Source organism: Antennarius striatus, chromosome 7 (assembly GCF_040054535.1).
Source record: "Antennarius striatus isolate MH-2024 chromosome 7, ASM4005453v1, whole genome shotgun sequence".
Lineage (NCBI taxonomy): Eukaryota > Metazoa > Chordata > Actinopteri > Lophiiformes > Antennariidae > Antennarius > Antennarius striatus.
Window position 1 is genome coordinate 21,121,130 of NC_090782.1, and position 24,027 is coordinate 21,145,156.

Consider the following 24,027-nt stretch of genomic DNA (forward strand, 5'->3'; position numbering starts at 1 on the left):
AACATCTTAAATGATGAGCGTCTGAGTCATTATCCCAATACCTACATATTTGATAAGTCAGTATCTGTTCACTGATATAAGGACGTACCACCTTTCTTTTTTTCCTTTTCAAACATGGCAGTATTTTTCTTTGTTTTGTGGTCGCTGACTCATCCCAACACCTTTCCTTTAAATTTTATAGATAAAGCCAACTCTCTCATATCTGTACATTTTGCTAATTTATTTTGCACCCCATAAACAGAATTTGTCAAAAAAAAAAAAAAAAAAGGAAATACTTTGGTGATAAAAGAAAAGCTGCATTTTTTGCGTGTCGTCTTTTTTTAAATGAAAAACAGTGACTGCACCAGTGGCTTGCCATGTCGCCATGGCAACTTTCTGCCTCTCCTCTCAGTGACACATGGTGTGTGTGTTTGTGTGTGTGTGTGTGTGTGTGTGTGCGCGCACAGAGTGCAGTGTAGCCTCTGTAACCCTTTATTCTCTGCTCCATGAGGTTGAGTGTTTGTGTGCTGTGTGCAGTGAACAGGTCTGAAGAGCTCCTTATCTGTGGGCCCTCTCTCTCTTACAAACTCCAACACACGGTCGGATCAGAGCCGCTGCTCAAAGCACCGTTTGAAGTCCGTTATCAGGATTAGACAGCAGCTGCTTGGTATTCAGACCACCCTCTGACAAACACTTGAGGACCACAAAACAACATCGAGTTCAACCAGACTCCAGTGGCCTTCACGCCTGGGTCCACTCCCACCCTCAACCCCTGACTCCCACTTTTTTTTTTCCACTCACACACTCAACACCCATAGAAAAAAAAGCCACTCCAAACCCCGCCCTCTTCATCCGAACACCTGCCCTTTTTGTTGGCTTCACGAGGCATTGTGCCGCTCTCACCGTTCCATCACTCCACGACGCACGTTCCCTCAAGTAGATCCACTCGCTCAAGGACACACCTTCGCTGCTTTGATGTCACATGAAACTGCAGCAACGACAAGAACACACCGATCCTGCTCTGCCAGGGTTATTGCCAAGTACTTGAGTGACTTGAGTAACACACACGTATTGTTCGTCGTGCAGGTGTTCAGTCAATATAGGGACCGTCTCTTTTGAATCATGATTAGGAAAAGGATATCCTTTCTTATGTTTCACAAGTTTGTTTTCTGAGGATGGAATCTGTTCTTGATCTAACTGTAGTTTCAAACAATCTTATTGTTGCGTACATCCCATGAAGCCAACGTATGTAATCCTGATCCAGATGGAAGAGATTTTTTCAATGCCTTGAAATGTTTCATGAATAATGATAAATGTTCAGTCTTATTGGAGATGCCTCTCATACAAAAACAATCATGACACAAAAAAACACCAGGTTTGAGGAAAAACATGAGATTTATGTCACTTTTGTCTGCAGTGTGAGCATAGCTTTAGTGTAACAGATGCCCCCTGCTGGTGGGTTTTATACAGTACATAGCAGTGTGTTTCCCTATGTTTTATAATTTCTAAAGCAGAGACCTTGATGAAAATGTGATCACAGAACGTCAAAGAAGAACGCAGCACAACACTCAGAACGCAGTTAGTTTTTAAAATGTCATCTGGTGCGGAAGTGTAATTTCAGTTTCACATCTAAACATTGAAACTGGCAACCGCCTCTCTTCTGGCAGTCCTCACCCCTCCTCCCCAGACGCCACAGCTTCAACATCTCTCTTAATTGCACATTGAGTCATACCCCTGCAACATCCTGCAACACACACCTGCCCCCCACACTCCTGCCTTTCCTGTCTCACGCAACCAACCACAAACAGCATCCCATCACACCCCTGTCGTCACTGTGTTCTGTCCGGGTTTGCCGTGGCGCTCTGCTCCTCTTCCGTGGTCCAGCCTCCACCTCCACGTTTCACCTCACTGTGACGTGTGATAGACCTGCCATGTGAGAACTCACGCTGCTGTCCTTCTCTCCTTACCCCTCTCACTCCCCCCTCAACCACTTCCCTCCCTCCTCCTCGTACCCCCCCTCCACCCCACACAGAGAATGACCAGCCCTCCCTTGTATGGTTTGACAGAGGGAAGTTTTATTTAACCTTTGAAGGTAAGTCTTCTCTGCACCAGGGTAGCGTGAACACAGTCTTTGAGGCTCATCTGTGCAAGCTTGGCCCCTCCCCTTGCCCTTCCCCATTTTTCCTCCCTTCCTTCCTCCTCTCTCCCCCGCATCCTCCTTTGCCATCCATCCATCATCCTAATTCACACCATGCTAACTCTTGGCTGAGCCCATTAATACGCATTAACTAAACATTCTTGATGTCCACTACCTCATTTTGTCTGCATTCTCCACCATTCACTCATCGCATCGTTCTTCATGTACTTTTACTAATGTCACTGTCATCACTTTAGTCCTACTGGTCCTCTCGTTCTCAGTTTGGTTTTTGGATTGTCTGATCTTTTTTGATCCTGTCGGACTAATTCAGCTTCAACAGCATGTCTGGAATAAGCATGCACATCTCTCTCGGTCTCTCTATCTCTGCCTCTTCTTTCCTGTCTGATATAGCAGTGCTGCTGTCAGGGTCTAACTTGAGGTATATTCATACATATCTGGGAGATATTTGAGGTACCTTTGTCTGATTCTGTAATTTCTCAGCTGAAGAGCAGAGAGAAATTGGAGCCCCTTATTAACATAGCCTGCAATTTTCACAATACCATACTAACGCCAACATTTCTGTTCTTTTTTTTTTATATATTTAAATTTCAGCTCCTTAGTTTTGCAAATTCAGATTTTAATTTCATTCTCAAAGTGTTAGGAGCACCGAGTTGTCCTTTTGCACTTGTAGCATGTATCTCTGTGGGTATATTTTTATGCAAGGTTGAAGCTACTGAACATTTTTGTGTAAAATGGGATCTTGTGTGTGTATTCAGACCATTTTAATTGTGTGTATGTGTATGTCTGTATGTGTGTTACCTCCAGGCTGCTCCAGAGGACCCAGTCCTCTCACCATGGGAGCTCAGGACACACTTCCTGTGGCTGCTGCATTTACAGAGACAGTGAATGCTTTCTTTAAAGGAGCTGATCCCAGCAAGTAGGTCAAACAAATATCATGAACTCTAATTCTTCACTCACACACATTCACATATTTGTGTAAATAAGACTGTTTATAAGTGGAAGTTTTTAGTTGCCTCAGTTAAAGTGAAAATCTAAACTGTAAAGTTGCCTTTTGAAGGATTTATGCTTGCTGTTGTTACACAAACCTAAATAAATCTCAAAAGGATATTAATCCAAAGGATGAGGCACTCTAAAATAAATAATAATCCATTGAAGTAATGGACTTGTTTTAAAATGTGAGGAGTAGAATATAGTGATATGTTTTAACAGACCGCAAGAAGAACCAAAAAGTTGTCAGAAATATTGATCCGTAAGTAAAATATGGGTACCTGGATGGATAAGTATGCCAGCTAACTATTTCTACTTCCTGCCTCTACCGTCTACCACTGGGATTCCTGTGAATAGGATTATAACATTAATGTCTCTTTCATTTGTTGCTTGTGAATCTTTACTTTGATAGTGCGACGGTCATGACCCCACTAAGCGTTATCTTGTTAGCCAGCTAAGAGGCGTCTGCAGCCGTGTTAAACTGAGATGTTTTGCTCCTGTTTGGTTGTAGTGTTTTAGCAGCAACTAAAGCTTCAGAATCACTTTGACGTTATCGTTGCTCCGGTTTTAGTCTTACTAGTTTTGAAGAATCAAGGAGCACATGATTGGTGAGGTGGAAGTGAGAAAACCTATTTTTGTTCTTCTTACTCATTTTTCTTTTCTCCTCCTCTCAGGTGTGGTGTGAAGATCATAGGTGAGATGGTTTTGTCGTTTCCAGCTGGGATTACGCGGCACTTTGCTAATAACCCGTCCCCCGCCGTGCTAACCTTCAGCATAACCAACTACAGCCGACTGGAGCATGTGTTGCCTAACCCCCAGCTCCTCTGCTGGTAATGACACCGCTTTGAACTCACCATGTCACTGTCAGAACAAAATAATAAAATGCACAGTTTTTCACAAGTGTCTCAAGGAAAACATTATCCCACAGTCTGAATGTCTTATTGTCCTGTTTGGATATGCCTGCTATTTAACTTCATCAAAACTAAACCAAATGATCTCATTCACTGCCTATTGTACTCAATATTTCGATTACTGTACTCACACACAGCTCATGAGATGTAAGCTTAAAGGGTTTGTGACATCATGTGATCAAAATTAGTCACTTTGTTGTGTTTGTAAATCATAAATATCAGTAATTCCTGACTGTTTATCAGCTGTTTGTTTGCATTTCATTTGATATTTTTCATAACCATTTACGAATTTTGTTCATATTGAATTATGGTTATTTCCAAACATTAAATCACACAGATTATACGCAAGGAAAACAAGTCAAATATCCAAAATAGACATCTGCATGAGATTAACTTAAAACATAAGTTTTAACCACCTCAAAAATTTGCTTTTCAGTTTTTGATTAATGTTTGCATCTTTTTCAAAACATATTTTTAAAAAATTGCATTGGTGCTAAGCTAAAGCAAAACTACCACTGATTGCTGTTTGCAAGATCTTGATTCAAATGTTTTCCTAAATTTTTCAGAATGAGTCTTAAAATTCATATAAAGTGTGACCTTGTGTGGCTCAATATAAAAATGCAAACTCAAGCTCAGCCTGTCCAACTCCACGTTGTCCATCTCTAGAGCCATCAATACCTTTTTCCCTTTCAAACTGAGATACTGGAAGTTATTCCACACAATAGCAGACAGAAATTCATTCAAGGATTGAGTTGAAGGTTGATCTTTTCATGGTTCTTCCTCGCCAGTGACACCACCACCACAAAAGTCAAGGCTGATTCCAAGGACTTCTGGGTAAACATGCCAAACCTGATTGCCCATTTAAAAAAGGTGGCAGAGCAGAAGCCACAGGCAACATACTACAATGTGGACATGCTCAAATATCAGGTAAACTGAGGAAGATGAAACATTAGTAGTAACAGCTTGAACGTGTTTTGTAGTTGGCGCTAGAGCGACGCACACAATTTTATGTTAGAGAGCAAGCTTTACTCTTAATTTGGATGTACAGTACATGTTTTCTTTCTGCTTGCAGGTGTCGACGGAGGGCCTTCAGTCGATTCCCCTGAGCCTAGCGGTCAGCTGGAGATGTGAGCCCACCAGCACTGATTTAAGGATAGACTACAAATACAATGGCGACGCCATGACGACGCCAGTGGCCCTCAACAACGTCCAGTTCCTCGTCTCAGTTGATGGAGGGGTTTCAAAACTACAGGCTGTCTTGCCACCTGCTGCATGGTACAGTTGGAATGTTGATATAGTGCCGTTTCCTTGAGCCGGCAAGATACAGTATAAGTACTAGAACTCTGTGATAATACTGTACAGTAATATAAATAGAGATCCAAAGAGCATACAATGCATTTCTGTTTTGGGAATGGGCCATAATGAAATTACAAATGGTTTTACTCTAGGTTAATTTGACTTTGAATCTTTAGAAGAATCTTTCATGTACTTTTCTGTCCTCTTTTTTTTTTTGTCCTTACAGGAATGCAGAGCATCAAAGAATTCTTTGGAAGATTCCTGATATCTCAAAGAAATCTGAAAATGGAGGTATGTACAGTGTGATGACGGTAACGTTCTTGATTTAATCAAGCTTCAGTCATTAAATGATAGATAGTTTGACAAGTGTTGAACCTGCGACCTGCACCAGAAGTCATGGATACAGTCAGACATGCTCCTGGAGCTGATGTGGTCGTTACGTCACAGGAGGGAGGGTCAGCTCGACCTGAATACACAGTGCCCTCTGCTGGTCATAAATGGTGCAACAGTTACTAAATCTGTAAATCCTTCTCTTGCTGTTTTTACTGGTGTTGTTTTAGGATTTGGTCCAAAGAACAATCCATTAGCTGTTTGTCTGGATCCAGAATGCTACAGATTTCTTTACTGCATGAGAATGGCTTCTCCCGTCATGATTTATAATCTCTTCAAGTTTGACAGGCTCATGCCAGTATGATTTTAAATTATAGGAGTTTTCATAGCAACAAAGTTGTATTATAAAATCAAACTACAGCGGTGGAGGTTGGCACTCTGTGTGCTATCTAGTTTTCTATTAATGGGGGGAGGGATTAACAGACAAAACATAGATGCTATTCTCTCCCTTCAGGTGTGGGATCGTTGTTGGCACGCTTTCAGCTAACAGAAGGCCCCAGTAAACCTGCTCCCCTGGCAGTGCAGTTCACCAGTGAGGGCAGCACGCTATCAGGCTGTGACATCGAGCTGGCCGGGCCAGGATACCGCTTTTCTCTCATCAAGAAGAGGTTTGCTGCAGGTCAGTTTAGCATAGCAACAAAATAAAGAATATTTGAAGCAAAGGCACCCAATTGATTAAACTTTTTTGAGACAATCTTTGGAATAGTTTCATAGTCCAGTGTGGAAAAATTAATTGTAGACGTCTTTCAGGAAAATATCTGGCCGACAACTGACCGGCGCTACTGAGAACGGCACTGTGGAACGAAACGATGACACTGGATGGAGGCCGGCGTGCAGGACAGGGGAGAAACCAACACCAGACAGACGCTCCGTTTTCTGAACCCACGTGATGACAGATCCGCAGCCTAACCCAGCAGTATTGTATAACTTGCATATAGCATTGTGGAGCTGTGTTAGATCATTCGATAATCGTATTTGTATTCATTTCATAACATCTGTATTGCTGCTGTTAGTCACCTGGGTTGTTCCTCCCTCTGATGTCGGTGCCTCCTTCTCCATCCTCCTCTGGTCAAAGTGTGAGTTTGTTTTTGTTTTTTCTTTAATTTCATTGCAGCTGCCTGGACACGAAGTGTTTTTGGCCAAATTTTTGCTCTGGATGAGACAGTTTGTTGCCTAGAATCCAGAGAAATTTGGCTGTGAAAATTACAATACAAAGTTTCACCAGATAACGGAGGTGGACATTTTTCAGCAGTCACAGATGTTTTCAGTCTACGCTTGGATGAAATCACATCCTTATTTTTGACATAAATGCACTGATCAGTCAATCAAACTGTTATTTTATTTCTCTGGAACTTTTCAGACATGGATATGCTTTTAGCTAGGTGGGCAGCTGCAATGATAAATCAACATACTGGGTTTCACAAAAAGAAAATGTGCTTTCACCATCAGAACAAAGGACGTGTAAAAAGTCATTTTAAATCTCTAATATTCTGTATATCTTTAAAGGGCGTTGTGGTGTTTTCCTCGTATTGTCAGATAGCATCTCTGCTGTTCCTGGGACGGCAGCGATAGAACCCAGAGTACATGACAGCGTTCTATTTTTATTTATTGATGACGACTTGTTGTATAAAACGTGATTCTGTATACGAATAGAGTTTGAATGGTATTACGCAAATCAGAAACCTTCAAGGTATAAATATGGAAAATCTTTTTTTTTGTTATGCGTGTAGTAACCTGTGTACAGTATAAGGTAAAATTTTTGAATTCATTTCAGATATAATTTTTTAACTCAAGTGCAGAAGATTTGAGCTATATATGGGTGGGGATGGGGTAATTTAAAGAAAAAAAACTATCTTCCTGGATGCTGTGTTATGCTTTGTGAAAGCAGTGTTAATGTAGATTTATTTATACCATGGGCAAAATTCACGCTTTGAAGAATTACTTTGACTTTTTGGAGAATGGACTGATTCGTTTCTTTCATGATTTGGATATGATCGAAATATGTCTGCTCAGCGTGAGGCTGGATCTGGGAGAAGATTATCTTACCTAAAGATCGGCTCTGACACAAACATTTCTGAAGATCACTTGTCATTAAATCTTGTTTATCTCGACGAGAAACTTTTGAAAATGTAGAAATGTCAAGTCATGCTTTTTCATGGATGTCAGTTGGATGTTATTTTTCTGAGATATACTGAGCTGGTAAGAAGATTTCTGGCCACGGTAAAGCTTCATTCTTGGACAGCAATATTAGTAACATTAGTTCACAATGAAAGACATTCATGATGTTCAGAAAATGTATTTTAAAGTTAAGTTGAAGTAAGTAGGTTCTATTTTCCTCTAAATTTTATTTTGAGCTAGGATAACTTTTAAATGTTCTTTGACATTTAACAGACTGGCAGAGAGATATTTCTATCTTCTCTAGTACTCTTGAATCAAACGAGTCAGTTTGTTTCCTAAGTTGTCAACGATTTCCTTTTAATAAGGTCAAGTCGAGGTCAGCAAAAGCTCAGTTTTCCTCGAAACCAGTGATGACGTTCGGTGAGCTTAGTACCGCTGCAGGCGTAATTTGCTGAGGCCAGCCCCCCCCCCCCCTTTGTCATTCATACTACATGAAACAAAGACAATTCTCCGATTGGACATTCTCAGCTGATTCAGTTATGCTTCATCTCTGATCGTGTGTCTTTACCTGTTTCCTAAACCTGGTACTTAAACTCCCTGACTGTATCATGAGCAAACCCCTGATCGTCCAGCCAGCGCTTTGAATCCATGGCTTTATTTTGCATAATCGTAATGGTCTCTGTGAGATGACATGAGTTCAATGAGGTTGTGGAGTAAGCTTAAGTTGACCAAAATGCTTTTGTTGTCCTTTTTGTATTTTCTGTGCGTACCCCGGTCAGTCCTCTGTTAAGGAGAATAAGCTGAATATTTTTAAAACAGATAAAAGTGAAAATATATTGTTCAATGTGTTTTAAAAAAATACACTGTGCTGATGATGTTGAACTTCCTGAATGCTCTGAGAAAGAAGAACAAAGAGTGTGAAGTTTAGCTGAAGATCTCTGTACTGTACTGTGTCAGCATTCTGCTAAAGGAAACCAATCATGGTCCTTTCAGAGCTGCTGCAGTAACATCTGGATTTATACATTTTAATTTTGTCATTAAAAGGAGAAAATCACGTTTTTAACATACAATTATTAGATTACCTGCGCGCAGTTTTAATAACAAATCTGGATTACTATCTGAGGTTGCATTTTAATTTGCCAAAAAGGTCATGATTGGTGCTCTTTAGCTCCCGCTTTCGTTTGATTACATCTTCTTTCAGTCGTGTCAGTCCTTCATCTGAATGGACCGTTGTGGCTGGAGGGAAGCTGTAATCGTCTTAGTGAACTGAAGCTATCAGTGCAACCATCACTGCAGCATTATCTACAGAGGCCCACCGCACACACACCGCCCATCATGAATCTATTAGGAATTTCACCAACGCCACAGGGTTACACATGTTGTCGGCCTTTATGTACAAAAATCTTTTTTTTTTAAAAATTCATTGAATCTTGTTTAAAATAGAGCAAAATCTGCATTTTCGGATCATCTCTGGAGAATTTGTCTTGCAGTATTCATTTTTTTTGCATGCAAAGCATGCAGTATGAGGTCGGGCATCTACAGCATAAGGATAGATAATACTGAAATGACGTGTTGTACTGAGTGTCAGTTGTATGTATTAACATTGTGGGGAGAGCAGGGAGTATGTTTATGTGTGGTATACGCCAGAATGCTCTTTGGTTCTGTACCGTTCACCTCAAACACGTGCAAGCTGTTTGTATAGTCCATAATGATGCTAAGATGAACTTAGTTTGCTTCTTTCCAAAACCAATAAAAGTTATAAATGGATCCTTGTGCTTTCGTTTTTTGTTTTTTTTGTTTTAATGTAGCCTAATTCCACACAACACAGTATTTCACATAGTACCTGTACTTTGTCTTTTAAGACTAATACATTGGACTGTAGCGGGATCCCACCAGACGTGTGGTTGGCTGTCCAGCCTCGTTAAATTATGACAACAGAGCAAAGTTCGATTTTGGATAAGGCTTGATTTAATTAAAGGGGACTGTCTGGCTTTGCAGAGGTACAATGCTTTCTTGTTTTGTCCAATGATTTGGTTTATGACCACCTGCCTGAAAAAGAGATTTATCTGCATTTGGGTTTATTGCTAGTGTCACGAAAATATTATTATGCTAAGCATGTCAAGTATTGAACTGTTATTGTTGAGCTCAAAACTGTACCTCTGCATTCATGATGCAAAGTTTCACAGAGCTGCTGATATGGCCGATTCTAACTAGTGGGGCTGAACGAATTTCTTTATGGGACCGCTGACGGTTATTGAGGGTAAAAGATACGGATTGAAGGCGTCTGGAGTTGAACCAGTGATGCTGTGGCACATGGATAGCATGTAGTCCATTATGGTGGCATTTGTCAACCTTTCTGTTAAGTTGATGTTTATGACACGGAATATAAACCCTGTGCAAGAACATTTATTTGATAAAAATAGCGAAATCATAGAATGCAGCTCAAATATCTTGTAAATACATCAAAACAGAAATGGAACTTGCAAACCTGCAGCCATGTGAATACACACAGTATGTTTGAGCTCATTTTACAGAGGTGAGGACCTGCATTCCTGCACCCTTACACTAAATTTTATTACCCAATCCTCATACACTCATTAATATTCTCATGAAGTATTTATGTCTGTCTGCAGCATCCAGCCTGGATTAACAAACATGTTCACAGATGCTGAAGTGATCTACATTTGCATAACAGATCTCACAAATCAACCTTAAAAATATCAAAAGCAATTAGAAAGCAGCAGTCTGTGTGAGAGTATTATTATACATACAATCATACTGATTTAAATGTCAATAGTTAGATTCAGGTTTGGTCTGGATGAAGGCAAAATGAGGGTAGAGTCATTTTGGCCAATCAGAATGAGAAGATAAGGGATGGTCTCAGCAGAGGAAGGTGAGTTCACTCTTCCTGCAGCCCACCTTGCAGCATATGCTGGCCAGTATATTATTAATATCCCGTCTGTTCGGCTGGAAGCCCGGGTTGTTGCCACCCAGCCTCTCCAAACTGCTCTGCTCCCCTGTGCCCAAATCTGCAAGAATAAAACATAAACATAAAAACCCTGTGAACCCTTTCAAAAATCTAATCCACACACACATTCTCTCCATGTACGTTTGTTTTCACGTGTTTTCCAACAAGATAATGGATGATGCTTCTATGTTTTCATTAAATAAGGAAACTGTAAATGACTGCACAGCGCCATTTGTCTTCTATAATGTCACTTTTCTTTTTCTGATCAGCGCGACTGATACTGTAATTGGGTTTGTTTGTGTATGATAGACAGTACTGTAATAAAGAGAAGCTGCCTAAGGATCAGGCACTGCCGTATTATTAAATCATGATATATGGGCTTTCCAAGGCTACTCAGGTTGAGTAGCAGATTAGAGATATAGGGCACCTGTCTGCCTTCAAACGCACCACGAGGCCCTCAACAGGAGGGCCCTGCAGCAGGTGATTAAAACTGACCACAACAACATTGATCACAATCTCCTGAGCATCCCTCATATCAGTGAGGAGCTTGTGCAGAGGTCAAAGGGCACTGAAGGACAACACCCACCTCCGCCACAACCAGTTTACACTGCTGCTGTTACTCATTCACCGTCTGCATTTATGTTTTTTTAGGATCATGAAGGAAAGAATCATTTGTCATGCATGTTGACTAACGACAACTTTAAATGTGGACGCAAACTGCAAGGTAATGCAAATTGTTTCCTGATCCCGGGTGAGCTTCCTTAAATCATTCCTTCTGTTCATGTGGCAATTTATTTCCATTTTATTTTATATCATTTTTGAATGCAAATGATATAATTTAAATTGTGCAAGCTAAAGTTTCACATGTTTCTAATGTGAGGCTTGAGCTGAAAAGAAAAAGTCTGTTTTTAGTATGGAAAGTCTGGACATTAACAAAAATATGTATTTTACAGGTTGCAGTTTTGAAAAGCCCATTTGATTTGACAGCTAAAGATTCTTATTAGCTTCAAATAAACTTCTGAATACATTTATGCTGATTCAGGACAGGATTCCTTGAAAGTGCATCAAAAAAATTTGAAAAACTTGATATAATCAAAACACACTTTTTCCATTAGTCATTACTCTTTTTTTTATACACTTTCCTAACAATAAATGTAATCTTAATCTAAATTAAATCTACTCGGCTCACAGACAAAACGAGAAGTCATCTCACCGTCTCCATCTCCATCCATGTCCGCGTCGCCGAGGAATCTCCTCCAGCGGGAGCCCCCGCAGGTGTAAACGACGGCCCTCAGAAACTCTCGACCGCACAGCTTCACCGCCTTCACGTCCGCTCCCACCTCCACCTGCAGCGCTGCACACAGCAGCAGAGGCAACATCACCAGAGCCCTCATGCTTGGACACCTGTCTGACTCTGTATCACCGTCAGGTTTGTTCTAAATGACCTCAGCTGAGTCTGGGGGGGTCCAGGAGGAGGTCTCTGTTATCTCGTCTGAGGTCTAGTCTTTCTGAGGCTGCGCCGGTCGTTGCTCTGAGGCGTGGATCACCCTGAGTTATATACCATCCACCTTCCAGTTCATCATGCTCAACATCTCCCCACCTCCTCCCTCTCACTGGTTCTGGAGCCCATCCCAATCACTTATACACACATGCACACACACACACACACACACACTATCGTGGCAATCAGGTCATTTTATGTTTCCGGTCATCACCATTTTTAGTACTCTAAAAGAGAGGAGTGACGCCCATCAGTCATTTATGACCTCCAGCCAACAATCACATTAGACGAGCACATCCTTTTCAGTTTCTCTCTGATTATGGGATTTTAGATCATGATTGCACAGACATTGCACGGCCAATTAAACAGCGCTAAGTGATGCCCTCCCTGCTGTCAAACAGATGTTTTGTCCGTTTAAGATGCTTTGATGGCGTGGTTGTTTTTAGCTTTACGACAGTTTGAGCAGCATGAGAGGAAAAAAGTCAATGTTGGCAGTCCCATCATACAGGTCATTATGGAGCTGCTGATGTTGTGATGTGATGCTCAACATGTCACTTAGGATGTCAATGAAATGATGTTAAATTTAGCAGGAGTTAGAGGAGCGAGAATGTCGCCGTCACGGCAGAAAATCTGTTGTTTCGAGATATAAAAATAGAAACCTCAAACAAATTGATTCCTAAAAGTATTGACAATTCCCCCTTTTTGGGAATAACAAGAATTTCCTGATAGAATGACGTCTGAAGCAGTTTGCACCACCATCATGAGTATTTATTTAACAAATACTACAGTTTCACAATGTCCCTGGTATTCTGAATCAATTGGGCCATTTTATCTCCATAATTAAACAACTGTTTGCTGAAAGCTGAAATCAGTACTGACAAATATAATAGAATGTTGTTCATGAAATATAATTAAAAACAGTAGTTTGACAATTCTTCCATCACCGTATCACACATTTTCAGTCCTGAATGTGACATTGATGAAATATCAATACCTGTATCTCCATGATACCTGATAAAGCTCCGTCCACTGATGGAGAAGTTTGGAAACCGCAAAACAATCTTGTGAGTGGATCTTTTGTTGTGGTTTTTTTGTCAGGCTCCATGTTTAATGAATAAATAAATCTGTACAGTTCTTTTGAAGAGGTCTCTCTTATTATGGGTATTAGGAGGCTGCCTAAGCTCCTTTTTCTCCTCATGTTAAACAAACGAACAATGGTGAGACGTCCAACAAAAAAACATAAATATGATTCCAGTGAACTATTTTCTCTAATGAATACATTAAAATGCAGTACTTAAAAGAGTTATAGCAGCATCTCTATTTGCCATAGCAGGCATTACAACATTAAGAATGAACGTGAGGATTTGAAATGAACATCCTGCGCCTTGATCGCCCTCATCAGAACATAATCAACCTTTGCTTTGCATAAAAGCCACTTCTATGCAAAGTTTCAACAAAATCCACTCACAATCTTTTAAGATAACTATCAGACAATCAAACAGCAGGCAGTTCCAACCCTCTATGATGGGAGAAACCACACAAGTTACTATAACTACAACCTTGGGACATTGCCTTTTCTGCATTATGTTCTTTGGCACTTTTCATTTATTCAAACTAGTCTTTGCACAATGTCTTTTTTATATATATTTTTTGGCCCAGTTCTATTTTTTTGGTTGCTCTTAAGCACAATTTTGCATAGACCCCAAATATATAGGAAGAGGAACTTCACTTTGGTGTCCAGACGCTGATGGTGGTGGCCGATGACTCTGTCAAGACACTGATGAACTGATGAAGCTGATGTATGTATGAAAACTGGCCAGTGAAGATGTAGTGAAGAGGAATTCATAGTTACTCTTTGAACATACAGGCTTTATAAAGAGCAGCAATTCAAATTACAGCAAAGGAAGTGAATGAAAGGAAGTTACCAGAAATAAAGTGCCTTCAAAATATGAGTCCTGACTGAACTTCATGTCACATTATATGAAGTCTTACACCAGTGCTAATGTTTTACAGCACATTTATATTTTCACATGTATAATTTACGCTGCAGTTTACCCATCACATTCAGTAGAGTCTTTAAAAGAGCCAAAAAGACAACTTTATAATGACAGTACTATAAAGCCACACAGTCAAATACGAGGGTTGCAGATCGCATCTGACCTAATGGGAGCACTCATATCTCAAGGAGACATGCAGTCGCCCTTTCCTCTGAGTGAGAGTGACTTGATAAATGGATAAAACAGACCCAAACTTAATTGTCTAGGGAATACATTACTGTGTAATGTGTGTTTGTGTGGAGGTTGACCACAGTGTCCAGCCAAAAGAGAAGACCCAGTGAGACTCTCCTCAACCTAAGCTGTGTTTGCCATGTGAGATGACCATCTTGTGTGTCTTTGAGTCATTGACTAACTTCGGGGAATAATGGTTTCAAATTGCTGACATAAAATGCTGCAAAACCAACAAATGTGCATTAACAGAAAATGCAGTACAGTATCATGTCAACAAGAGGTAAAGATTTCCTGTGATTGTATGTAAGTTCAATAAAAACTTATCGACTGTACCAAAATGTGAAAATTGTGCCTGTTGTGGAAACTGATGCTTTACTTCGATTGTAAACCGTCGGTTTTTTCCATCCTGCTTGTTTTCAATTTCCACTCCAATTTGTTTTTATGTATTTTCGACAGAGAATAAATATTAATTTTATGAACAGGAGTACATTAAACCTTCTCAAGTTTCCACTTAATTGTCATGAGCTGTTCATCATTGTCCTCTTCCAAGATAATGAGATGCTGTCTTTATGCAGGGCAGTGGACGCATATATTTAGACCAAGCTGAAGAAGAGAAATGTACACGAAGGACAGAATCCATTAATATGAGATACATTTATTGGACTTTTATTATTCAAATGAAATAAGCCACTTTAAAGAGCCATTATTAGAAAGAGGTGACTAAATAGCTGCTACAATGCTGTACTGATTTTTTTGTTATTACAAATAAAATATTTTGATATACTAGTTTGATATACTAGTTGGAAAAAGTGCGTATTGTAACTAAAAATTGTTCATTTGGTATGTAAATATAGAGCACAGTTCTATGATGAAATAAAGGCTGGACCAAATGGCTCATTAAAAGTGTTTGCATGCTCCTGAACCTTCCTTATGCACATCAGATGCTTCCTGTTTTCAGCTCAATAAATCGCAAATAAAAAATTTACAGAGAATAACCATAAAGCCAGAATAACCTCCGTGTTTGGATGATGGATCATTCTACCGCTCCAGTCCTCCGCAGCCTGAGTCTTTACTCCTCCTGACCTGCAGGGGGCGGCGTGGCGCTTGAAGCAGCGAGTGTCCCGGAAGTATCTCAGGAAGACCGTGTGGGTCGCTGTTTGGAGACCTTCATATTTTTTTTTCTGAAGATTGTCAACGTTTAAAAAATGCGCATTTTATCTTATTTACTCCTATAACCTATTCGGAACCAACAGACGGTTGTTATCGATCCCAGGTGAGTCTTTTTTTTGTATCGCGGACTTAATTAAAATCGTTGTTACGAGCTGAGGAAGGACCTCTGCTAGCTTAACTGCTAGTCATGTTATAAACATGGTTGAGCTGATGCTCTGCTGGTTCTCCTCCTTGTTTGGAAGGTGTGGGTCTACTATGGAATCCTTACTGAGTAAGATTCGGCCCAGAGTTTTCCAGTGCCTCCACAGAACTTCAGTGCTCCTCAGGAGAAGCCACTCTGGGTCTTCTCAGAATGACGCCGCTGCTGCTGCTGCCTCCACTGAGCCCAGAGCCTTCAAGCACACGCTCCTGGTGTCGCGCCTCTACCAGCCTTCCAGCCTCCGAGACATGGGTCTGGACAACCAGCTGCCTGGAGAGATGACTTGTAAGAGCCAAAGACTGATGCGGCAGGCCGGGCTAATCCATCCATCCAACCCGGGTTGTTACTACTACCTCCCTGCCATGGTCCGCTCCATGGAGAAGCTGGTGAGATCAGGTTCTGCCAAAGTAAATTCAAAGTACGAGTGGGGAATCTGCTTGTGTCGTGCCCGCAAATAGATATTTATTAAGAGATTTTTTTGACATACATGTATGAGAAAATAGATGAGTAAATCGTATATGTGTATGTTATCTTTTTTTTTTCTTAATGACATCTTGATTTTTTTTTTTAAATATATACATTTTAGAATTCAACTTTTGGCTTTTGTGTTGCTGTGAATTCTGCAGTTTATATTGGGGTAGTCCTAGCACAAATTGTTTTAAGTGATGAACTACAAATGAGTCTGAGTGTGAATGTTTATATTGGGGTCTTAAATATTGTACTTAATGCTGTGTTGAAACAACAGATGAGAGTAATTGACCAAGAGATGCAGCTGATAGGTGGACAGAAGATAGACATGCCCAGTTTGTGCTCAGCTGAACTGTGGAAAGCCAGTGAGCGATGGGATTTGATGGGAAATGAGCTGCTCCGACTGAAAGACCGTCATGAACATGACTACTGTTTGGCTCCAACGCATGAGGAGGCAGTGACAACTCTGATTGCTCACCAGACCAGTCTCTCCTACCGACAGCTCCCTCTGCTTCTTTATCAGGTAGCCTTTACTCTGTTACCACTACTGCATTTCTTGTAATAAGTTGGAGCTACTAATTTTGAGTTTGTTTGTTTTTTTTCATTAACCAGATCACCCGCAAATTCAGGGACGAACTGAAGCCAAAGTTCGGTCTTCTACGAGGGAGGGAGTTTTACATGAAAGACATGTACTCATTTGACGTGAGTGAGGAATCTGCTGTCCAGACCTATGAATCGGTGTGTGAGGCATACACCCGTCTCTTCAAACGGCTGGGTCTGCATTGCGTTCAGGTGCAGGCAGACACAGGGAACATTGGGGGTAAGCTCTCCCATGAGTTCCAGCTGCCTGCAGAAATTGGCGAGGACAGGCTGCTTGTCTGTGGGAGCTGCTCCTTCTCTGCTAATCTAGAGACCGTGACATCAGACAGAAGTGACTGCCCACAGTGCAAAACCGGCACCATGGTTGAGTCAAGGGGAATTGAAGTTGGCCACACCTTTTACCTGGGTAAAAAATACTCCGATGTTTTCAATGCCACCTTCAGTAACGCCCAAGGCAAGTATAGTGTTGCAGAGATGGGCTGCTACGGTCTCGGGGTAACCCGTATCGTTGCTGCAGCCATTGAGGTGATGTCAACAAAGGAACGGATCTGCTGGCCGGGCCTTATCGCCCCTTACCAGGTGTGTGTTATACCCCCAAAGAAGGGCAGCAAAGAAGACAAGGCAGCCGTCTTGGCTGAGGAACTGGTTCACACTTTGGGAGAGACTCTGCCTGGTTTGAGAGGTGAAGTTGTTCTTGATGATCGCACACAGATGACAATTGGAAAGCGGCTGAAGGACGCCAACAAACTGGGATACCCTTATGTTGTTGTAGTGGGAAATGGAGCTCTAGAGGAAACGCCAAGTTATGAGGTTATCTGTCAACAGACAGGTGACAAAATGTTTCTCAGTAAAGATGGACTGCTAGATCTTTTGGTAAGAGTAGAAACTGTATAAATAAAGATAATTAAAACTGGGATTTTTTTGTGTGTGTGGGGTAATAAAAATCTTTAACAGAAATAAAGACCAATTACTGTGGTGTCATGATATGCATTAAAGTCTGTAACATAACATGACCAAACTGAGGGCAATTTATCTGGGTTATATACATAATATCAACGCAATGAAACAGCAAAAACTGGAATAAATGCACCAAGTTGTGCACGCTAAACTCAGTCGAGCTGTCACATGTTGGAGCTGCTGCCCTCTAGCGGTTGATAGCAACACCAGTTTCTGTCTTAACTGTGAGGCTGTTGATCCATGTGATACAAAATCGATGCAAGTGACTGGTGGGAAAGGAGTTTGCACAGAGGGTGAATCTGTGTCTTGCCTTCCCTTTATACTGTCTGCATATGTTTATTTTACATTTGAAACAGTCATTAGAAATTCCACCATTTCAATACATAACACACATTATGGAGATTAACAATGAACGAACGCCCCCCCTGTGAGGAGCCCATGGACAAACACTTGCCTGTCTGGAAATGCATAAGCCACAGTGAAAAACATTTATAAGCGTTCTTCCACCTTTTTATGACGATGCTTTAAACGACGAAAAAACTGACATCAGCTTGTGAGTTTTCCCAACAAAGTATGAACAGTTTTCGTTGTTTAGTATTATCAAGGTAATAATTGATAATTCCAGCGACTTAAGGTTGTTTTGGGTGTTGGGTAATTGTAATGCTTTTGATAAAACGTAAAAAAAACGTCTATCATACTCATTAAGTTGACGAGAAATTTCAAACATTGTTTTCTTTACGAACATATATTTGAATTTCATTGACATGAATTTGAAAAAGACAGGGTGAAGTCCATTATTATTTGTCCTTTTATAATGATCTGTTAGGCAGTAGTGGAACTTTATCGCTATCATAATGTTTTAGCACGGACATTAATTCTTGTTGCACCACTCCTACACATGCGTAAACAAGGATCTGGATGTCTTAAAGTAGCTGTCTGTTGTACGATTAATGAGCTGCTGACAGAAATACATCATCATTAATATAAAATTTGCAAACACTATTTTAATATTTTATCCATGATGGCATCCTCAGATGCGCAGCACGATAGCGACGATGGCATGGACGCGTTTATGGACAAATTCAAGACCCAAAGATATAAAAATGCATTAAGCGAAGACAACTGGGAGGAGGTGAATAATCATTACCATCCGTAACCTGTGTGTTATTTCCTCATAACTGAGATCCGTTTGTTTAAAAAATTGTTTTATGTTAACAAGCTAGCTGCTAGCTGATCGAGGAAAATCACGTCTGTGAGATCTGTGTTTTTGTTCCACTCAGGAGTTTGATAAAGTACCCATGTTCATGAAAACAGCCCCTGAAGAGTTTGACGGGATATCGCACCCGGAACTATCTTGTCTGCAGGCTATTATCCACGATGAAGATAGAACCCCAGAAGGTAGGAGGAACATCAGTCAAGCAGCTTCAGAATCACTGTTGGAGTTCGTACATCGGGCCCAGTAGATTAAGTTCATTCTCCTTCTTTCTTCCAGAGAAAGCAGTGAGTCTGAAGGATGAGGGCAATTACTTTTTCAAAGAGAAGAACTATAAGAAGGCTGTTATGGCTTATACAGGAGGGATAACGCAGAAATGTGAGGACCAGGAACTCCACACTGTTCTCCTCACCAACCGGGCTGCAGCTCACTTTCACCTGGGTGAGGATTGTTCATAAAGAAAAGAACTAAATGGAGTAACAACACAAGGAACAGGAATCACTGTACATTAAATCCACTATAAAGACACTGTTTAAGCTGCTGTTAAGCAGACAAACACACACCAGGTGAAAACTTCCCTGCTAGATGTAATAACGTGACACAAAGAAGAATCAGGTATCATAGAATAATCTTTCATTTCCTGCTTGAGCTCATCCTCAGTTTGTCGTCTTTACATCACACAGGAAATATACGCTCTGCCTTAAACGATGCTACAGCTGCTAGGAAGATCAAACCAGATCATCTTAAAGCCATAATTAGAGGTATGTAGTATAATCATACACATTTTTTTACCTGTAGCAATATCTTGATCTAACATGAGATAATAAATTTGTTTTCAAAAATAATAATGCGAAACTAAGAGCAAAATACTCCGGTCTGTGATTTTGCATGTTTCTGCAGGAGCACAGTGTTGCATGAAGCTGCGCAGCTTTGCAGAGGCCATCCAGTGGTGTGACGAGGGACTTAAGGTCCATCCTCGTGACAATAAGCTGCTGGAGCTTAGAGTCACAGCAGATAAACACAAGGTACAGCCTCTCAATGACTGCAGCTGATTTGGGGTGGAGGGTTTAGTTTCAGGTAACTATTTTTTTTTCTCCCTCAGAGAGCAGCAGAGAGAGATGTCAGAAAAGCCAAGGCCAAAGATAAGAAGCTGTGGGTGGAAAAAGAAAAACTTCTGGCTGCCATACAGGTAAATATTTTGTTTATATTTGCAGTGTTCATTTCTACATATATCTGAAGTGACAGGTCACATCTGTTTCTGATTTCATGTGCATCTTGCAGGATCGCGGCATCAAGCTGCTACAGCCTGTGAAGCCTCGTAAGCGCAGTTCGGACAGTGAGGATGAAGGTGAAGGCTCCTCGGAGGCGATTTCCCAACTGAGCCTGGATGGTCTCAGCTCTAGGGAGGTCACGGGGGCGCAGGTCTTCATGGACGAGCAGGGCTCTCTTCACTGGCCTGTCTTCTTCCTCTATCCCGAACACCAGCAGAGCGACTTCATCTCTGCTTTCTGTGAGAACAGCTGGTCAGTCCTGCTTATTTGTTTTGCCCGTTCATATCTGCAAGCCACGTGAAGCTTTATTCAACATGGCTGCTTACTTCTGTATCATTTTACCTTTCTTATTTCAGTTTCATCGATCACCTGGTGACCATGTTTGGAGAAGAATTTCCACCTTGGGACACAGATAGAAAATATCATCCGAAAAATTTGCTGGTTTGTTTTTGAATTATATTGTAAATCCGGTACATTAAGTAAAATCTGCTTTTTCAATGGTAAAATAGTTTTTTTTAATGAATATATTATATTTTATGAATTCATTTCCAAAAAATAGAGCAATAGATAAGTAGTTAAACTGCTACTATTTAACCTAGTTGAACATTCCTCACCCTCTAGTTGTACTTTGAAGACGAGCAGACGGAGACGCTGTATCAAGTGAACACAGAGATGTCGCTTCTCAAGGTGTTGCAGCATAAAAGGTACATCTGTTCACGTGAAGTCTGGTTCCATTTCATTTTTATTTACATCATCGCCAAAAAGAATTCTTGATTGTAATCAGCCGGGAGGTTACAGTCTGTGTTGTTTGTTTTTGTTTTACTTCATTTCTTGCCCTGTGTCATATTTTATCTTAAAATTGAGATTTTTCAAGAGCATTTTTTAAATAATACCTGTAGATTCAAATTAGCCTTATAAAAGCCACTTCTACTGTATAAGCCATTTTTAAAGCCACAGAAGGTTAATTTCAGTTTAGTGTTGCACATTATGGAAACAATTATCTGTATGTTAACATTTTCATTCTCATGCATCTCTTCTGTCCCTTTAACAGGTACTTCGTCCAGGCAGGCACCCCCAGCTTCATCATTCTGGTGAATGGTTCAGGATTCTGGAAGAAGTTTGTAACAGGAAAGAAGATGATAGGATTGTGAAAACTCTGGTATTCAATTCTTGGACATTTAATACACACATTTCTCTAATTTGACTCTCAAGAAAGGAATGCAACACAGCACAGCGTTGGATGTCATTATTAATGTGGAGAAATATGATCAAAACAAGTTGTCCTTGTGGATTCTTGCAATAGATAAGAATTTTCATTAAAGTGATGACTAAAAAAAGGATTTCTTTGATTAAAACATTCTCTTGAAAAGGACAGATGATTGTTAGCAGGGGTTTTTTTTCTTTTGAAGGAACATCCCTGAATAGTTCAATGATTTTACAATTGAAACAAAAAAAATTAAGTTGTTCAAAATCAGTCTGTAGTGTCAAACCTGATTTATTTCCCTTTAACTGCACTCAGCACACTTTGGAGTCATAAAGCTGTCATGTACCCTCTGCTATTCTTAGATTTCCCTATAAATCATTAGCATGACCACGCCCATGTGTGGTTGTGTCCAAGTACCAGAGACATTTTTTTTTTTACCAGGGCATATCCAAAAATGTTTGGGTTTTTTCTGGTTTGGAAAGTGTGACCTGAAATCAAAACGAGTTTAAATATTGATTTTCCTAACCCGCTTTATCCGCTGTCACCTACGGTCAATTTGGGACCGGCCAATCCATCTGAGGCGCGCATTTTTTACTATGTCTTCTGCTCTTCCTTAATTTAACTTCTGCTTACGTCAGGTACATGGTATTGATGTAGCAAAACTTGAATCAATTGTCATGACTTGTGAGAAAAATGCACGTTTTTTCTTAGCAGCAGTGTGATCTGCATCTATTTAGAAGACTCAAACAGACCAAGGAGAACCCAACAAAGCTCAGTGTGTCGTCATGACGACTCCTGGTGGTGAGTACATAGAAGGCATCATTGGAGGAGGCTGCATCATTGGAGGAGGCTGCATCATAGGAGGAGGCTGCATCATTGGAAGAGGCTGCATCATTGGAAGAGACTGCACTATGACTGGAGGAGCCTGCGTTATGACTGGAGCAGGCTGCATGTTGATGACATTCGTCTCTAAATTAATGACGACAGGAGTCTGTCGACGGTGCTTTAATTCGCGATGCATCTGACACCAGGAGCACCACCCGCAGCAACAGGACACGGCCGCATCCCTGCAGAGTGAACCCTGTGAAGAGCATTCATGAAAGAATGACAAGATTTAAAGTCAGTAATTTCAATTTCATGTGACATTACTTAATGAATAATCTTGATGTGTGTCCTGCCTTGATTTTGAACTTGTGCCTCATGGCAGCCCTCACAGACAAGACCGCCGGAGGAGGAACCAGCGGGATCCCGAAAGCTGCTGTTATTCCAAGGCCGAAAATGTCACATAATGGGAAACAATATTGTTCTCCAAATCGCCCGGAAACCGTACAGGCAAGACAAGGCCAGCACCAGAAACCATAGCAGCCTGAAACCCACACACATACAGCAACAGAGTGATGCAAACTTTAGGAAGTGATCTGGAATGAAATGAAATAAATGTGTGGGATGAATTCATACATGTGCTGGCATCCTCAAAGCAGTCACAGAGGCCGGTGTTCCAGTCAGTCCAGGGTTCTTCTGGCATTGTTGTCTACAGATTTTCCACAGATCTTCATGTTTGAACTTGTTAGAAATTAGCAGTCCCCTACCACTGAGTCGCGACCCTGTACTGGGTTGCGGGGCATTAGATACCAGGTGGCACAGAATGTTTGAATTTTTCTTCTTTATTATTGATTATCAGTCTAAAGATGTTTTATTTTGAAACGTAGCTTGTGTACGTTTCAATGACACACAGACTAATGTGTCTGTGCCTCTTGACAGGTCTCAGCCACGTGGCAGGTTACCAGCTGTTACAGCAAAATTAAACGCCCACAACTGTGACAGAGTTCTGGATTAGAATAAAGGCAGAATATCCTGAGATCGCCTAAAAAGCACTGACAAATCCTGCATGAACCCTACGTTGAATGCACTGAGTGTAAGTCGCTATATTACAAGATAAAGTCACTTGTCACTTGAATGTAAGTCACTTTAATATAATTATTTCTTATTTAAAAAGGATTTTCGTTCTAAAATAAATTATTTTGTTTACAGAGATGTTAATTATTGATTTATGAACAAAAGGATGTTAATTGTCTGTTTATGTCTGCATTTGACATTAGAACACTGTGTTTGGGGACCCGGTACCGGGTTGTGACTCGGTGATTGGGACCGCTGGTCTATTTTTAAAAATAACTTCTAATATGCTATGTGGAATCATCATAAACAAAAATTACTGCCTATTTGTTCCCAAGATAAATAACATTAGTCTAAAGAAGGAGTATAATTTAAAATCTTGGAAAATTTGCAAATATTGTAATGCAAATATCTTACCTGACTTAGAGGAACAAGGAACCACCTCCTGGTTGTCGATGAAGCTGGGAATGAATGACCACTTACACGTTCATCAGAACTGGCATCCTGTTTGGACTT

At 40.6% G+C, this 24,027-nt stretch overlaps 5 protein-coding genes across 11 annotated transcripts in view; 3 read left to right on the forward strand and 2 right to left on the reverse strand.

Moving 5' to 3' along the window:
- Positions 1-9,606, forward strand: part of sgip1a (SH3GL interacting endocytic adaptor 1a) — a 45,127-nt gene extending 35,521 nt beyond the window's left edge. For 5 of the 7 annotated variants that reach the window (XM_068318732.1, XM_068318728.1, XM_068318731.1 and 2 more), the window contains 8 exons: positions 2,012-2,071; positions 2,942-3,053; positions 3,799-3,954; positions 4,824-4,962; positions 5,108-5,310; positions 5,558-5,622; positions 6,176-6,340; positions 6,472-9,606. In XM_068318732.1, the coding sequence (XP_068174833.1) occupies positions 2,012-2,071; positions 2,942-3,053; positions 3,799-3,954; positions 4,824-4,962; positions 5,108-5,310; positions 5,558-5,622; positions 6,176-6,340; positions 6,472-6,494 (923 nt within the window). In that variant the 3' untranslated portion in view covers positions 6,495-9,606. The remainder of the gene's footprint in view (positions 1-2,011; positions 2,072-2,941; positions 3,054-3,798; positions 3,955-4,823; positions 4,963-5,107; positions 5,311-5,557; positions 5,623-6,175; positions 6,341-6,471) is intronic. The other 2 variants (XM_068318736.1, XM_068318733.1) reach the window with 1 other exon arrangement.
- A 582-nt stretch (positions 9,607-10,188) lies between these two features.
- insl5a (insulin-like 5a) lies at positions 10,189-12,233 on the reverse strand. The gene is made up of 2 exons (XM_068320163.1): positions 12,021-12,233; positions 10,189-10,868 (listed from the first exon to the last, which is right to left on the reverse strand). The coding sequence occupies exons 1-2, from the start codon at positions 12,199-12,201 to the stop codon at positions 10,720-10,722; spliced, it is 330 nt and encodes a 109-aa protein (XP_068176264.1). The 5' UTR covers positions 12,202-12,233; the 3' UTR covers positions 10,189-10,719.
- A 3,443-nt stretch (positions 12,234-15,676) lies between these two features.
- On the forward strand, positions 15,677-17,878 carry pars2 (prolyl-tRNA synthetase 2, mitochondrial). Its single transcript, XM_068319999.1, has 4 exons — positions 15,677-15,809; positions 15,949-16,291; positions 16,651-16,896; positions 16,986-17,878. Exons 2-4 carry the CDS (start codon positions 15,962-15,964, stop codon positions 17,865-17,867), a joined length of 1,458 nt encoding a protein of 485 aa, XP_068176100.1. The 5' UTR covers positions 15,677-15,809; positions 15,949-15,961; the 3' UTR covers positions 17,868-17,878.
- A 948-nt stretch (positions 17,879-18,826) lies between these two features.
- ttc4 (tetratricopeptide repeat domain 4) lies at positions 18,827-21,727 on the forward strand. Its single transcript, XM_068319731.1, has 10 exons — positions 18,827-19,062; positions 19,211-19,328; positions 19,423-19,584; positions 19,827-19,904; positions 20,044-20,168; positions 20,246-20,332; positions 20,425-20,666; positions 20,771-20,855; positions 21,036-21,118; positions 21,466-21,727. Exons 1-10 carry the CDS (start codon positions 18,949-18,951, stop codon positions 21,563-21,565), a joined length of 1,194 nt encoding a protein of 397 aa, XP_068175832.1. The 5' UTR covers positions 18,827-18,948; the 3' UTR covers positions 21,566-21,727.
- A 635-nt stretch (positions 21,728-22,362) lies between these two features.
- LOC137599418 (uncharacterized) lies at positions 22,363-23,425 on the reverse strand. Its single transcript, XM_068320342.1, has 3 exons — positions 23,077-23,425; positions 22,797-22,984; positions 22,363-22,699 (listed from the first exon to the last, which is right to left on the reverse strand). Exons 1-3 carry the CDS (start codon positions 23,141-23,143, stop codon positions 22,391-22,393), a joined length of 564 nt encoding a protein of 187 aa, XP_068176443.1. The 5' UTR covers positions 23,144-23,425; the 3' UTR covers positions 22,363-22,390.
- Between the last annotated feature and the right edge of the window lie 602 nt (positions 23,426-24,027).